The sequence below is a fragment of the Schistocerca nitens genome, chromosome 10 (assembly GCF_023898315.1).
Source record: "Schistocerca nitens isolate TAMUIC-IGC-003100 chromosome 10, iqSchNite1.1, whole genome shotgun sequence".
Classification (NCBI taxonomy): Eukaryota; Metazoa; Arthropoda; class Insecta; order Orthoptera; family Acrididae; genus Schistocerca; species Schistocerca nitens.
This window is the reverse complement of record NC_064623.1, coordinates 79,045,338-79,063,291: the sequence shown is the minus strand read 5'-3', so window position 1 is coordinate 79,063,291 and position 17,954 is coordinate 79,045,338. Positions and strand designations below refer to the sequence as shown.

Sequence of the window (17,954 nt, the reverse complement as noted above, 5' to 3'; positions counted from 1 at the left end):
GCAATGCTTTTGATGTCCTTCGTAGTTCTGGTATTACTTTTAATTAACATTTATGTTCATTCTGGTGGACAACAGCTCATAGTGCGAACTAAATTGGAGTTTTGGTTGATACTCTATTGACATACGTTTGGTACCAATTTGAGTGTCTGACGTCTGGTGGTTGGTTTGTGTGTGTGTGACACCCGTGTCATTCCGAAACACTTTCGCCCATCTCGCTACATTTCTGCACCCTGCCCCCCCCCCCCCTCCTCCTCCTCTTCAGAGCCCTGAGACTTGTACTCAATGTTACCTTTCCTTTCAAGGCTTCTCTTCTAGTAGCTAGTTTCCTGCCTGCCTTCCTGCCTCCTTCACCAGGTCTTCAGTTGACTTTTCAGCTGCAGAGAGGTTTTGTAAATCTAGTTTGCTCAAGATGTCTTGAGTGGAATTTTCGATTTGAAAGCCTGTTGTCTCTAATATCTACATTGTCCCTATATGGGTTTGCTATTGTTTCTAAGATATGGAAAAGAGTTGCAGATGATTTATAAAACAAAATAGTATATATCACAGCCTTCTAGATGCATCCCATGCGAGTTTGCTTGAAAGTAATACACAGAATCTTTGTTCACCATGCTAGTATTGAAGTGTTGCTTCAAAAAGTGGGCACGGCAGGAAGTCTCACAAATTTAATTATTTTTCAGGCACTTCAAGTGCGATTTCATCATTGGAACATGGGGAACTTATTATCCAGGAGTTATAAATAAAAAATAAATTTAAAATTGACATTTTTGGTCAATTTCTTGAATGTCTCTCTTAAATATACAAGTGGTTAGTAGTTCAGTACAACTACACAAAGTAAGTATAAGTATGAATAAAGTCCTCCACATTCAGAAAACACATTTGAATGTTTGTTGTTGCTGAGATGAGATGATTATGAAACATTTACTAGCACGTGCCTGAATTGGACAGCAGCAAGATAGCGAACTGTCAGCTCTGCAGTTCATTGTTCTGCGATATTGCTGCTCGTATTGTCTAGATATCATGACTGTTGTGCAGATATGGAGTTGATGGGCTTGAGGTGGCCATGCACAGTGCTGTACTGGTTCATGCCCCCCCCCCCTCCTCTTTCCCGCCTCCACCTCCTGCATCTGTGACTTAACGCCCGAGAGGACAGATGTATTGTCTAATCAGTCTAATCAGCTGTGCAGCATTGTACAGTCTCACTGTGTATGCATAATCACTAAATGGACTTGTTTGCAGCAAGACAAGTATCCACACAGACAATGAGACGAGATGTGGACTGTTGTAGGCTGTCAGCGAGTGACCACTGTTGCAGCATCCCTTGACACAGCAGCGGTGGTTTGTCCAATGACTGTGGGCACAAGAGTGGCACCGTATTGTCTTTCCAGATGAGTCCCACTTCTAAGTACATCATCACGATAGATTTATCTGTATGTGGACACTTTGGGAAGAGTGGACATTGTCAGCTTGCATTTGTTGTCATCATTTGGGCACGATATGTAGCCTGACGATGTGGGCTCTCATCAGGTATACGACTCAGTCATTTTCAGTTTGCTTAGCTGTTAATTTGGGGAGCATCTGTGCCTGGTCTTTGAGGTCTCCACAACTTTATCTTTCTACAAAATAACGCGAAACCACGTGTCGTTGATAACTCGATATAGAGGGTGTTCGACTGTTGCCCTCACTGGTACAGTCTTCAGATCTCGTACCCGTGGAAAATATCCAATTTCAGGTTGTCGACAGACTGACACGATACCACTCACCATCCACTACAGTTGATAAAGTCGATACTGCACAGAAAAACATAATTGTACTTGTGTTTGAAACTCAGTTAAACTCGATGACCAGTTGTGTTAGAACTGTTGTTGGTGCCAGAAATGCCACTTATGTATCCTTAATTTTGCACCATGTATGCTTTCGGATTAGTTGAAAATGTTTAGTACTTAACAGTGCTTGGAAATCTAACCTTTGGAGATGATTTTCTGGAATGTTTTTGAGAATTGCATCATACTGCTTTAGGAAATTAATGTCTGGGCACTGTGCCGGAAATCCAATAAGTATAAAGGTAATCGAAGAGAACCGGGCCATCTCTTGCAGTCACAGCCTGTCACATGGGCCCATGTACTGCAGACAGGTACGTGAACAGCACTTTGTTCTCTCCCCAGAACTGTCATCAACAGCATTCTGACATTTACTGGAGGACTGTGTTCCACACATTTACCCAAGACACAACTAGAAGCTGTGATGTCGTAACTATAAAATTACAGAGAGATGGAACTGCTTGCCATAACTTACCTGACAGTAGAGGAAATACATTCTACCAATAGGCATATTGAAAAGCGAAAAATAGGCATGAAAAGTGAAAATCTGTGGCTAGGTTTTAGAGCAATTGTTCCCTTTCTCTGGTAGGAAAGATGGATATAGGTCAGTAAAGGTTGGGAGGGGGGGGGGGGGGGGTGTATTCAGCTCACTCGGACCCACGTGCTGTGAGGAAGGTTCTAACTTCGTTTGGTGTCAAATTTTGTTCCTGACGGTAAAAACCAGCTACAAAGCTAAATACTGCTTGTACGTAAGAATAGTATTGTTATGTTCTTTGGACTCTTAACAGTATTTTCATTTTAATGTTGTGTTACTTCTGCCTCATTGACAAAATTTTGCTTTTTTAATCCGACAGATTGAAATGACAATCAAACTGTTCAACAAACATTTCAACCTCTCAGAAGCTCTGAAAGAAATTATTTCAAGAAGACTGGACAGTCCAAAAAAGTTTTTGGATCTCTCTTATATAAACAGTATTCCTGGTGAGTACAACATACTTCTTGTGGTTGCATGCACTCTCACTCTCTCTCTCTCTCTCTCTCTCTCTCTCTCTCTCTCTCTCACACACACACACACACACACACACACACACACACACACACACACACACACACACAAAACCTCCTTTGCTCTATATCATTGGTTCTGTAACTGTAATTAAGCTTAACTAACTGCACAACAAAACTCTATAGCTTACTTGCCAAACATTATGAGAAATTTGCAGAAGTTATAGAGCCTGCGGACTGCAGTGCTCAGTTAGAGTAGTCTGTTCCGTCGCCGCCCTCGGGGTCAGTGGGCGCCCATCATCTCTCCTGCATGCTACCCACCGGGAAGCCCTATTGCACGCAGTCTACATGTGGGAGAGCCCCTCAGCTGGCGCAGTAGGGCTGCGTACACTAGGACCCGTCTCCCTGACTGCTGATGCCTCAACTGTTTGCTTATCCCTTATCACCTCAACCTCACTGCTTTCCAGCTGGAACAGTCTGGCTTAGTGTTATTTTCTCCCTGCATTTCTGACATCCTTGAGAATTGATACTTAACTTCCTGTGCTCTTCATTACATCATATAAGGTTTATCTGATCTGTAAATTGTCAGCTCATTTAATGTGGAAGAGCTTTCAGAAGATATAAACAGTGAATAAGATGAATTCATAGCCTGTCAGTACTGCGGCACTCTTAGTGCGTACTTTTGTGTGTGTGTGTGTGTGTGTGTGTGTGGGTGGGTGGGTGGGTGGGTGGGTGGGGTGGGGTTGGGGGGTGGAGGGGGAGTTACTGAAGTATTGTGTACTACATCATTGTTTTCAGCAGATGATTAGAATGGAAACAAGTTATCAGAAAAGACTGGAAGTGATGACGAATGTCAGGCTTACTGTCTGTCACATCAGTTGCAGAAGCTGGTGTGCAGGAGGTGACTGTCATTTGCTGTAACTTGCCATATGAACACTGAGAAAAATTCTTGTCATAAATCCTCTGCTGGACTGTGCTAGAGTTTCCCTAACAAAATAAAAAAAAAAATAGAGAACTGAAAGCCAAATCTGTGTACATAACAAGTATTAGGGGAGAAGAAAAGTAGTAAAAATGATCTAAAACATTCTCCACTCCTGTAATTGTCCCCTCACACTCCACCCAACAGTTTTCATCCTTCCGTCCTGCCACTTGCTCCCACCTTTCCATCCCCTCACCCTCACTGTGCACTGCTCTCCGGTAATGCACTCACTGATGTTTCCCCTTCTCTTCTCCTCCCCTTTCCATTCCTTTCTTTCTCATCTGTCCGTCCCCAACAGCCTCCCGACTCTGCACCAGGTAGCCTTGTTGCCACCTCTAGTTCCTGCACATTACTAGGTAGACTGTTTCCTCTTCCCCCACTCGTAGCATGCTGTCCTTCCTCCTTCCCCACTACACTACAGATTGTTTCTCCTATTTGGCGCATTTCAGTTTCATTCTGGCCTGAGCAACCAGAGATAGTGGTAATGTGTGTATGAGGTGGGCTTGCTTGTGTGAATGCGTGTCTGTTTTTCGTTTGTGATAAAGGCTTCGACAAAAAACTTAATGTATAACAGTCTTTTCACTGTTCCTGTTTGCAACTCAACATGTCATCTTCATGGCGAGAAGCAATCTGTCCTTTCCATAATTGTTGAATTACTGTTTACTTTGATGTGAATATATTTGCATCTTCTTGACAAATGTGAGCTTTTTCAACGTGCAAATGTGTAGACTTCGGCTAGCAGTGTAATGTAGACTGATACTTCAATCATAATCAGTAGAAACCTTTCATAAATGTAAGTGGTGAGCATCGATAACTTCTGTTGATCTGTCATCCTAAGTTATGTGTAATACTATGTTGATAATTTCTGTGTTATGTTAATCTATGTGCAGTTGGATAAAACCAAATTTATCTTGCCAGAAGGCTTTGCCATCAGTGGCTTGAAGCATATGCATATCTCTGTGTGTATCAGGGCTTTGCATTCTAGGCACCGAACTTTCATGTTAGAAACAGCTCTAGCATTTTCTGACTTCGTATAATGTAATAATGGACAGACTTTGCACAATAGTTGGCAACAACTTTCCAATTGCAATATGAAGAAAATGTGTGTTCATACTCTCTGTGCTGTGCTTACAAATTCAGAAAGTGCTAGAACTGTCTCTAATCTGAAAGTACATTAGCTGCTACACAAAGCAAAAGGCTACACACATAATTACCGATATGAATATATTTCAGGCCACTGAATATACCTTTCAAAAAAACAAACTCAAAATCTGTGGCATGAAAAGATTGGTTTTTATTTAGTTGCAGATATAACCAGAAATTTAGCATCCTTGATGAGATCTGCTTGCCCCCAAGGATTAACAGCAAAGTAAAATATTTATTTGAACAATTTCCCCCCCCCCCCTCCTCCCTTCTCCCCAACACAGTTCAGTCTAGTAATCTAACGTGTAAACGCTGCAAAGTATATTTTCAAAAACACAAAATTCCGTAAGTTTTACTGGACACTACAATACCAGTGGTTATCTGTATGGTACTGTAAGGGTTCAAATGTTTATTGATATAAAGCTGAGAGTTGAATCACGGAGTGTTTGTAGTTAAAAGAAAATTACGTTCTATTTGGATTGGTGTGGTGGTGATTTATGTTGGATATTGCGGGGGCATCAGACAGATGCTTGTGATGTCAGAATAGGCAGGGGCCCAGAGTCTGCAGAACAGTGCTGCACTCTGTGGAGCACCACCCATGGCGAAGTTCTACAATACTGGTACTTGCTAACTGAGGAAACCTAAGTAGTAATGCAGAGCCGAATTTGACTCAGAACTGTAAGGAGAGTCTGTTAATGTTGTTAGCTGGTTGCATGAACATACTGTTGATCAGGACTTAAACAGATTTCTTATAATAATAATAAATCCCGTTTATGACCCTTCACATCAAAGGTCTGCCCACAGTAATCATCAAAGCAGTTCCTACCAGTGATAGAATTGCTGGCTCACTTTGCATACTTTCGATAAATTCAGCCCTGTGGCATGTAGTAAAGGCCAAAGAAGCATTTATTCTACTCGAGAGTGTGCTAAGACTGCCATGTAATGTTGATAACAAAACATCTGGCAAAAAGCTATTGAATGACCTTTGGGATTCTTGCACTTAGAATGTTACAGGAAAAGGAGTGTATTGAATTTAAAGATTTCTCATTTGATGAAATTGGCACACTGAATTTTAACTCATGGAATCTTGTGGTGTCTCAGTCTGTAAACACACTGTCAGAATCATTTTACATATTGGTTAAAATAATAGGTACATTTTCTTGTTTCAAACTTTTACAGCTACTAATCAAAAACAACTGACTTGCATGGCCTAGCTTAGGTCCTTTATATTAAAACGTTACAACACACAGTGACAAGTTCATTACTCGTATTAATACGTTCACAAAGTTGTAACGAAAAATTACATATTCACAAAGACAGTGTGTAACATTGAGTTTAACAGTAATTTAGAAAATATTTGACACTATCCGTTTTCTTATAATATTTTGTAAGGTAGCGGTTTTGAACATTTGCTTTTGAAATATGTGAATTTCAGATAAAATGCGTGAATATTTTGATTACGAATTTTTGTAGAAGTTTCAGTGCTAAAGTTACATTATTTGATGCAACCAACAGTTGTACGACGACATTAAGGATTATTAACTACTGGACTATTTACAGTTTGAATAATTGGTCTCAACTTTGCCGAGTGATTTCTAGGACGTACAGTTTGATAATTTTGCATATTTCATATGAAAGCAATGTCCTTTTGCATTTGAAATTATTGATTTAATGGAATGGAGAAATGTATACACGTAATTGCAAATTATCCTGTTTTATAATCATGTAAATGAAATAGTGTATCTAACTTTGTTATTTGCAGGCCTTTCAGTTATTCTCAATATTATTAAGATAATGAATAAAAAAATGTAGGAATAAACACGATCATGGTAATGGATGTTTAAGTTCTGTTCCTATGCTTGCAGAAAATATTTATGAATTAAAGAGCATCTGTCTTTTTGCAAGAACACAAATTGCTAGATTTTGTAAAGCTGATGTTGGACAGCTTTTAGATATTTAAGAAACTTTGTTGTATGATGGCACACCTGTGTTTGCTCTGTTTTTTTTTAACAATTAATTCTTGTAAGCTTTAAGACCAACTTCTGATTGTCAGTACCAAAAGAAAATGCTGTACCTGTCCACTCCTCTGACAGCAATTCAAAAGATACAGTTCCCTAAATCGCACCACAAGTGGCTCTCAGTTTCACACAATTTTACAGATAGAGGCACTCTGTACAACAGTCCATCCCTTTTCCCTTTCCACATGTAGGGTCACATAGTGCGAACTCACAGACTTCAAGCTGCATAACGAGGCCAGTGCAGCTGACTCCAGCTGATTCACGTGCTGTTTATATTCTTAATGATGACATCGACTCCTGCTTCACTCGAGGACTTCTACAGTTTGCTGTGTAAACTGGATTCTCGTGTGCCATTCACTTGACGACTACGCGCAGCCTCGGTTCAGTGCATCGGACTCGCACTTTGTGTAAACTGTAATTGTGCATTGGGGCAGTAAAGGAAACACGTACCACGCCGTTACAAAAAAAAGTGCTTACATTTGTACTGATGTGCACTACTGTATTGAAACAAAGTTGTGTTTGAAACTCCATCAGAAGTAAGTAGTTGCAAGTCATTTTCTTACAATTTCTCTTAAAGAATTAAGCTGTTCCATTGCAGTATAAACACAGATCCTGCAGAAAATAATGTGTTTATTTGAACACATTTTTGTACTCTCACTTCAAATATGAGTGATGTTAAATTATAGTCTGTTCAGAATTACTTCATGATTAACAGTTACAAGGGAGCAGTAAGGCGGAGGCCCATGTGGGAAGTACGACATGCAGTCCACCCGTACCAGGCGACCTGTAGTGGAAGCAAGCATGCACTACTGCCAAACCTTCACCCTCGACACCATGACACTTCGTGCCTGCACTGTGCCTACTGTCATGTGTGATCGTTGAATCATTTGATTTTGTTTGTTTTTGTAGTTAGAAAAGTTAAATGTCTTTCTCGGCCGGAGGATTACCGTTCGAAGTTAGTCGAGGCAAACGGTTTGAGTGTTACATGCCTACTTTGAGACTGAAAAATTTAATGATGCCCTGTTGCTCGCTGTTAACGAGGTCTTAAAAAGAAGCACTGTTGTGAAAACTGGCAAGGAAATATTTGAGAAAGAAAAGGAATCTGGAAAAACATTGAAGCTAAAAGTGAAAAAATGTTATATAGATAAACAGATCACCAATATAGAGTCATTTGCTGGAGATGTGATTCATCTTCAGGCTTATTATTATTACCTGGTGTTCTTTTGTGGGCATTTCTCTGGCTGTAAGCTGTTAATGGAGAGGGACGATATAGCTGCATGACGATTCCAATTTTTAAGGCAGATCTGTGGCGTGAATATCGATGAAGTGAGTATGGCTTGGTGAAACGTGGGTCAGTTCTGGCAATGCTGGACAGACAACACAACTAAAAGATCAATATCAATGTCTTCTGGTAAGGGTGCAGAGTTATACTTCTTCATGCAGACTCCTCACAAGGTTTCTTCCCAGATAGTCTCTTGTTTTCTGAATTAAAGAAAGCAGGACATGCAGAAATGAACCGCATCACGTTTATTGGGTGATTCATAAATTCACTATTTCTGAATCTGAGTAAACAGTTGGCATTGGTTCTTGGTAATGGTCTTTACAATTCAGTTATTGTTAAGAAGGCACCTATTATGGCAAAGGAAAAAGAGGAAATGATTGATTGACTTCAGCAGTTTAACGACAGTGTAAGCTATAACCTTAGGAAAGTGGAGCTTATGGAAGTAATATCTCTCCGTGAACCACAGTTCTGCATATACATAATCAACAAGATGGCAAAAACACATGAATATACAATCATTAGGCTACCAATGTAACACTGCCATTTCAACCCAGTAGAGTAATATGGGCCTAAATTAAAGGCTATATTGCTAGAAAGAATAGTAATAAATCCATCCGTTCTGCAGTCAAAGCCCTCATAAAAGAAGCTGTTAGGAGTGTCACTTCTGAAGACTGAAAGAAAGCTGTCAAATGTACACCATGCATCATAGAAAGAGCATGGTAGAATGAAGCTGTTTCAGAAAATTCATTGGAGGAGACCATTAAAAAACATCAGTGACAATGGCCTTCAGGCTTCTTTATTAGTAATGGGAGTGATGTCAGTGCAGTTTTTCATTATCACTGTAGAAATGAAGGATAAGCGGATTCAGCTGCATGTTTGCAGTCCACAGTTTACATTGGTAAGTAGGTATATAATGAAATTATTTTTCGTAAGTTTTACATTTTAATAATGACGCCAGTATCAGCAGCTAATTCCAGATGTTCATTCAGGAATCCAGTCTATATCACACAAAATATATAATTACTGCAATACTGAGGTACTGTTTTTTGTATCACCTTTGTTCTGCCTCTCGATACTGGTTGGTGTATTTAAGACACAATTTCTCACCACAATAAACACTCAAAAATTGTATTTATTGTTGTGTTTCATAGAAGTAGGCAGATTAGAAACTTAATTACAGTTCAGTTAAAAACTTAGTGATCTGTTTCTCATAATGAAGCCATTAAGTAATTGACACACATGTAGGCTGTTATTCATCTTATTTAACTGAAATTATCTTGCGTTAGAAAACTGTTAACAAAGTTCGTGTTTGGAGTAAATGAAGATGTAATGTATTCTTAAGATTTTGCTTGTAGAATTTGTACATCTAAGTGCAATAAATAATAATTTCCCACATGTTGAAAATTTGGTCACGACATCAGAAAATTCAATTCATGACTTGCCCATATATCACCATAATAGGTAGTTTGTGTAGATAAAACTAAAATGAAAATATTGTACAGCTCTTCCAGGATACAATGATGCATTTTCCATCTTTGTAAATCAGATAGTTTGCCAGATTTAGCACATTAAAATTAATATAAGATTACACGTGTTCTGTGCGGGATGCGTCAACTCTGCATTGTACCTCCATGCACTAATGCTGAACTGTCAATCTTAAAGTAATTTTGAACAGACAGTAGAAGGTATGTCTCACATGCTGTTTTGTGGCTGCATGTAGAATAATAACTATTACGTCAGTAGTATTCCAGTCCCTAAATTGTGAAGCATGTTATTGTGCCAAAGTGGTTAATGTATTGTATAGCAGTTTGTGATAGCCTTTCTTTCTGGTACAAATAACTTGAAAACAGTGTCAAACATAACCGAAATCGGTGCACCTGGGTACAGTTCCTAATATGCCAAAAATTATGTTTAGTAGCTGCTGCCTCGGAAGTAGTTGTGTGAATCTAGAGTTGCTCGAAGGCAACATTCACAAAATTTGAAATATATCGATCATCACACTGATGATTCTGTTTCTCCCATTTCTAAGAGATCCAGGAAATGCTGTTTGACCCGACTGATAATTGGCACATCCTGGACCAGATGCTGAGGGTCGCAGAGGTCTCGGCGCCCGGGCTCGTTGCCCTCAGACTCGCGGGTAACGGGATCACGACGCTGACCCTCCTCTGGGATTTTCTGGTCCACTCCAAGTGGAAGTATCTACGAACTCTGGATGTGTCGGACAATGAGGCAAGTTTCACTTGGTTAAAGTTTTAAAATGTCAGTGTTTGTATTTCCCATGTCTACTGAAAAGCTTAAGCATGTTTCATCCAGCCTGAGATTATTAAAACCAGAAATGGAGACTGATGCAGTCCAAAATGGAAGTAAGAAACTAACAGGTGTCAAAACTGCCATTTTGTGAATTTGTGTGTCACTGGAATGAGCTTTATGCCACCAATTCGGTACACGTGACATGCAGATAAATATTTCTGCCATGTTAAAAGTGTGTGCCAGGTGAAGACTCGAACCCAGTATTGTACTGTATCCACAAATCTTTTATCCTGGCTTTCTCACTCCAGAAAGTGTGCAGGAGTGTTTCAGTGAAGTTTGAAATGTGCGAGAGTGAAGCCAACAGATTTGAGGCTGTGAGGGCAGGTCTTGTGTAGTGGCTAGATAGCTCAGTCAATCTGAGCATCCCCTGCAAAAGGCCATGTTCGGTGTTTGAATCCCAGTCTGTCAAACACATTTTATGTGAGAAGTAGTCTCAAAACTGTGAACACTCCAATGTGAAGTGATAAATTCATTCTGGAAACACAGTCTAACAAAGTTCAATAGTGAAAATGGAAATTGCACAAAACTAGCTAATTCTTATCAGTTTCATTGTCCTAATAGTTTTTGTTTCACATGGGTTTTCATCCGTAAAGGGATATAGAAGGAATTCACTGCCTTATATGTATCACATGTAACAAAAATGAAACAATATAATAAAAATGTTATTCAGCCCTCAGGTCAGTACAGTTCAGTACCTTGCTTTGGTTATAGTTTAATCCATGAACGATGGAGGGCTGCACAGGCCCACACAGTGTAGAGGCACAGATGGGGATTGCAGTGTAGCTGGTTGCAAATGGCTGGTACCGTATGTGCATAGAGACGTAAACATCAAATAGTTCGTAAGCTTGTGTTTAGGGGACAGCAGAGAAAGTTAAGTTCCCACCATCACATGACTACTACGGTGAGATGACCAGATTGAAAGGAGTAAGATGTGCAGTGTTGTCTGGCACAGCAAGTTGCAATTTGTGGTTCATGCTGGGCATCTCTGTGCATGGAAGTACGAATGCTGCTGTCCAGTGGCAAAATTAAAGTTTACAGATAATTATTGTCATAAAACACCAGAAAAACTGCTGCCGTGCACAGCGTGTCACTGCTACGTACAGAGACATAGTCTACCTTAAATTAGATTATATTCTGAATGGAATAATTTTAATACCACAAGAATATTGTATGTAATATTGGAAAATCTTTTGCAACTGTAATAAACATTTTATTTAGACCAGATGCATTTCACTTTATTTTAAAGCACCTCAACCAAAACAGAGTTGATAAAGTACACAAAGTGAATTGTGGACTTATAAAAATATAAAAACCAAAATCTATTGAGTGTCAGTGAAGTGCAATGTGCTAAAAAAAATGAACTTGTTTGAGTGTGTCTGTTATACACAGACAGTTATTTCTTTCTAAAATACAGATCAGTCAACAAATGTTGACTGTGATCTTACCAGTGGAGTGATGTGCAAAACTACAACAGGTAATAAAGCGTCTCAGCAGTGTAGAAGCCAAAATACTCTCCACAGAAGATCTTTCAAAATAGAGCAGAATGCTTCTGTTATAAATAAAACTTTTATTGCAGTCTCAAAAGACAGAGTATATCTCAATATTACTGGTAAAACTGCGACTGAGAAAGAGAAGATATTGGGCGGGAGGGGGGGCGGGAGATACAATGTGAATATGCTTGTGTGCCTCACTTTACATTGTTTTCAGTTGCTGCAACAATCATCATCTTCATCGCTGCAATCCGTGTCAATGTCTGACTCATCTGATATTATGACAGTGATGAAGATAGGATCAAGGAGATTGTCAATTAAAATTTTCCTCTCCATGTCCTTCTCGTGTAGCTATTTTGGGTGCTAATCACATTCAAACCATGCTGAAGGTGTTGTGCTATCAAGAACTTTGTGCACAAGCCTTTCTGTGCCAGCAGTTTTAAATGCAGGTTTCGTTCTGCGACATTCCCTTTCACTTGTGTCCGTGTTCCTGTGCAATGCAGTCATTTCATAAACTTTCAGACGAGACTTATGAAACCCTTCAAGATTCAACAATTCGGCCCAAGTTTGGTTGGCAGTGTTGGGTATCTTTTTACTTGCAAGCCACAGCATGATGTTGGCTTTTTTGTGTTTTTTGTGGGAGCCTTGTTAACAATAACTGAGTGATAACTTGCTTTGTTCATAACAACTGCTGAATTTGCAGGCATTTAAGGGAGAAATTGTTTCCTAAACCATAATTTAAATGTCTCTGTGTTCATTTCAGAATGATAATCTCCTGAATTACTCCATTTTGCTTTCTGGAATGAATACAAAAGCAGAATGATGTGAAGCACAATTATTCAACCACCTTTTACCAACTGGTACTTTAAAGCCACCCAAACCATCACTCGATTTCCAACACGCTTTTCTTGAATGATTCTGGTTTACCCATGATTCATCCAAGTAAAAAATATTCTGATTGCCATATTTTCTTCTTTCAAGAATACTTTCTAAGTACTGTACCCTTGAAGCTGCAATATCGCAACGTTCCATTAAAATTTTTCTTTTGTCATATGTATTTACATGTTTGAATTCTGTGTTTTTCAGCACTCTTCACGTTGAGATACACTGCCTTTAAAATTTATAGTTTCACAAATTTTCACCATAACTTTTTTGACAGTAGGAAAATCTCCTGTCTTACACATATTGAATGCAACTTGTCTAAGAACATCTTTGTTGAAGTCATCTAAATTTTGACAGGCTTCCCACAACTGAGATGTTTCCCTGGTCATCTCCAAACTGGGCTTCCACTTGTCTGGACAGAAAATTACCTTCATTGGCAGTGCAATCCATCGAACAGTTCTCAAGCTGAGGATCGAGTTCACAGGTGAACAGCCTGTTATTACTGTCCAACGGGCACAGTATTTCAGCAAGTGACCGCGTTGCCATCATCAGGTGTGCTGACAAACTGACCGCCGAGGCACCGGTGCCGGGCCTTTATCTCCTCCCCCACCTCCATGCGTTCCGAATGGAGTCCATGCCCAGTCGTGGAGCATCCATCATCCGTTCCCTTTGCGGTCCGCACCCAGGGGCTGGCAACATCTTCCCAGTAACTCTGACTGTTCTTGAAGTCGGTCCATGGTGGGATGTTTTCTTCCTTTTTTTAATCAGGTTCAAAGCGGGTTCCCAGGCCTTACTAAGGATGTAACCGCTATCTCGGTTGGTCAGCGGCTCCTATACTCAAATCTCGATAGATTCTTTAATGAGACAGTCCCAGTATTTGGACGTCTGTGCCAGAACCTGAGTCTGGTTATAATTCATTCTGTGTCATTCCAAGAGGCAATGTTCAGCAACAACCAACTTGTTGGGCTGCTGCAGTCTGGTGCGCCATTGATGTTCTTGGCAATGATCTTCGACAGTACGCGCTGTTTGACATGTAAGTCATACCACATTTGCAGGGGATGTGGCAGACCCCAGGTTTCCAAAGTCCTAGATTGTCCTTGACATTAGCAAGCAGTGCCTGTGTCTTAATTGGTGGGCAGAAGACAGTCTTCACTTGATGTTTTTGAAGAATTTGACCTGTCTTTCCCAATAAAGCACAACATAACGGAATAAAATGCTATGCCCCCTTTCTGATGAGGTTCCTCTTCTGTTTCCTCCAGTTGTACAGTTGGTGTGGGACACAGAGATTTCCCAGTTTGCTTCTCTGTGTAGCCATTTTTCCGGAAAACCGACCTGAGATGTTAAAGTTCTAGATAAAAGCCTGGCACCCGTATCTGATGATGGCAATGTGGTTGCTTGTTGCTTGCTGAAATATTGTGCTCATTGGACACTAACACCTGGCTGTTCACCCGTGAACTCTTTTGTCACAAAGTACGCTGGGAGAAATTGAGAATCACAGTTCTTAAGCTGATGCCACTTGCTTATGCAGTGCGTTCCTGAAATCTAGTAACATCTGTGTTAGATCCACTGTTTCCTGCTTCGCTCTCAAAGAAAGTGTATATCCTGTAAATTGTGTCTTTTGCTTGTTCGTGAAGTATTTGTTGTTTACCACCTTCATCAGCCATGACAAATCGCAAGAAACTGAATAAAAATCCACCAAATAACTGCTACAATCATGTTCAACACTTGCACTGGCCAAGACACTCACAGAAGAGTGTTGAGAAAAACTGCTGAACAGTCATTGGCTGTAGGAGGATGATTTCGCACCAGGTGCACAGAATGAGCCTAAGCTCGACCACTATCATTCGTGGCTGCAACTGTAGTATTGTACGTGGTGGTGAGTGTAATTTGATCTTATATTTTCTACTAAAGTGGTTTTATATAACTCGTGAAAAATTTTGTGAAGAAAAGAATTACAAAAACGAGAACTATACACACTTGAGGGAAAATTCTAACAATTCACCAAATTGAAAGTAAAAAAGGTATCTTCGTTTGTCTGCAGATTTGAACACTTTCCAGAGAGAAGCAATTTGATGAAATGTTACATGGTGACAAGAAGGTTGCCTGGGAAAGTTTCTGAAATGGTTTTCATATATTAGGAAATAAGAGAGCTCAGAATTATAAGGCCCCTATGACTTTTTTCTGTAATTCATTTCTTTCACGCTCATCTCGACTTCACAAGTGATAAGCCAAGCAGGAAACTTGCAGCCAGTTTAAAGTTAGAACAAAAATTCTTCATAATGTTGTCTGGACATTGATAGTGGTGAAACTGTTTGTCTGGCTTTGGCAGCTAGAGCCAGTGGTCATGTGTGTGTGGGTTGTGCTTTGTGGATGTGCGTGTGTTGTCTACTTTAGAAGAGGGCCTTTTGGCCGAAAGCTCACTTGTTTAGCAGTCATTTTGTCGTGCCTGTTTGCGACTCGGCATCTCCACTATATGGTGAGTAGCAATCTGTCCTTTTCATAATACTGTAATTATTCCATCCTGGGTTTTCCTGCTCTTGTTTGTTTTACTGTTGTGTGTCTGAGCTGTCCAAAAAGTGTAAGACCTTATTTTTATTGTTGAAAACAACAATGTTATCGGCCCACAACCGCACTGTATGTTTGTAAGCATACATAGTGCACATGCCTGATTTTTTCGGGACTGCAGCTAGCTGTTGACAAGTGGACATCTGTAAGTGGAAGTCGTTGGATTTTGTGTTGTGGGCAATATGTCAGAAAAAGTATAACAAGATTATTGCATCAAATTTTGTTTTAAGCTTGGTGATTCTCAAGTTGAAATGATATGCAAGATGTGATAAGTATTTGGGGCTGAAGCATTGGGTACCACACAGATAAAGGAGTGGTATAACCACAGCAAAGATAGCTGGTTGTCAGTGAAGAGTGGAGCATTGTCAGGAAGGCCCTCAACATCTGCAATTGAGGTTGTTACAGATCATGTAAAGACCGTGGTGATGCAGGATGGATGATTCAAAATCAGATAACTCACAGATGACATTAAAATTAGTATTGGGTGCATTCATTCCATTTTGATGGAACGTTAGACCTCAGGAGGATCCCAGCAAAATTCGTGCCAAAATTGGTAACAACTGAAAAGAAGCAACTTCGTTCGGAGATCCTACAGGATGTGCTGGATACTGTGAACTGTAATCCCAACTTTCTTAAACAGTGATCACTGGTGGTGAGTTCGGAGGTTATTGGTACGATGCAGAAGCAAAGTTCCAGTCTTCGCAATGGAAGCATCTGTCATCCCCGAGATCCAACGAAGTGATGCAGGTCCACAGCAGTGTGTGAAAGTGATGCTGACTGTCTTTTTTGATTAGGTTGTGTGGTCCATCACAAGTAAACCCCAGAAAGTACTAACTGTTACGATGACGACGAAAGAGTCGTCACCAATGTTGACTGGTGGCCAATGCTAAATAGAAACATATAAATCACAGCAGGTGTGTCAGTAACATCAATAAGGTGCTGGCTGCATAGTATGGATCTGTAACGACTAAAATAATCAGAAGTCGGCTGTAAAAAATAATATATATTGTACTTAACTGGTTGTACAGAATTCTTCTTGGCTGCATACATATAATTATAACTCACTTAGGCCATACATTACTAAGCACCTTGTTAGAGGTTGCTTCCTATCAGCTGAAAGCTATGCCACTTCACTACTTGACGTCCCAAGCAAGAGTGGACGAGAGCTTGCTAGAAACTTGATATAAGGCGCGGAGTGGCACTAGCAGCGCTGGTCACGGCTTGCAGGTCCAATGATGCTAATATGGTCTGCAGTCGATAACTGCAACCTCTAACAAGTGTGGTATCTAACGTTGATACCACATTCCTCCCCTGCAAATCTGCGAACGGCCGTTAAATATGGCTTATTACTGCCGGGTGGAGGACCCCGTGCTGACGTAGTTGAAGAGGTGGGGAGCCTGACTGCAGGAGAGGTGTGCCCACCCGCACCCTGCCATTTGGACTGAGGGGAGACGGGAAACGCCTGGAAACGTACTCCAGGGTGCACATCAACATGAGGTGTTTGCGCTTCTACAACTATGGGAGGAACCGAAGGGTCGACCTCCATCGGGTCGGGGCACCCGACCAGCAACAAAAACTGGAAACCAGGAAGTGCAGACTGTTCTACGGCAGTGGACGGTGTTGTAACCGGAATTTCACTGTGCCCTATTACAGTTGAAGGCCCCTGGTCCACATGGTCATCTGGTCGCCGCAGTGATGCTGGCACAGCGGGTGACTCCGGCACGAGACATGACGTCCACACTGGTGCATCATCGCATGGCAAAGGCGAAGCTACGGGCACTGGCACCCAGGGGCGAGGAAGAGGTCCCCGCGGGGGGGTAGCCCCGTCGGCGCCGACACTGGAAACATAGGGCAAGCGGCAGAAACCCCATGACTAAAGAGGTGCATCTGATTATGATGCCTGCACACCTCACCAGATTGACCTGATATGACAAACATAGCGCAGCCAAGATGGAGAAGAATGTGCCCTTTCAACCATCGGCGATTGCTGCGGAAATGATGAAAGTAGACAGTATCATCTGGCAAGAACTTGTGGGTCTACCGTGGCAAAGAAACGCAGTGTGGAGGATGCAACAAATTCATCAGAGTTCTATGAGGACAACCAAGCAACAATTCAGCTGGCGAAGCATCGTCGCGTGGCTGCAATCAGTACGAAGATAAAAACAATAAAAGAGCATCCTCGCGAGAATGAGAGTCGCACAGTTTAGACATTTGAGACTTAAACGTTTGAACGAATCTTTCAGCGGCTCTGTTCGATTGAGGGGAGAATGGTGCTGAAGTTAAATACTGAGTACCATTAGCTGCACAAAATGTTTTGAACTCTGCAGACACTAAATGAGCTCCATTGTTGGTGACAATGACTTGTGGCACTCCTTCTATGCAGAATATAGAAGACAAGGCTTTGATGGTAGCAGACGATGTCATTGAGGACATACGGACAACAAATGGAAAAAAGTTAAAAGA

General features: G+C 40.8%; 1 protein-coding gene across 1 annotated transcript in view; it reads left to right on the top strand.

Annotated features, from left to right (window-relative positions):
* LOC126210206 (nuclear RNA export factor 1-like) overlaps nucleotides 1–17,954 on the top strand; it is a 194,203-nt gene that overhangs the window by 75,796 nt on the left and 100,453 nt on the right. Inside the window, exons 7-8 of the mRNA XM_049939386.1 lie at nucleotides 2,672–2,798; nucleotides 10,274–10,473. Of these exons, the coding sequence (XP_049795343.1) occupies nucleotides 2,672–2,798; nucleotides 10,274–10,473 (327 nt within the window). The remainder of the gene's footprint in view (nucleotides 1–2,671; nucleotides 2,799–10,273; nucleotides 10,474–17,954) is intronic.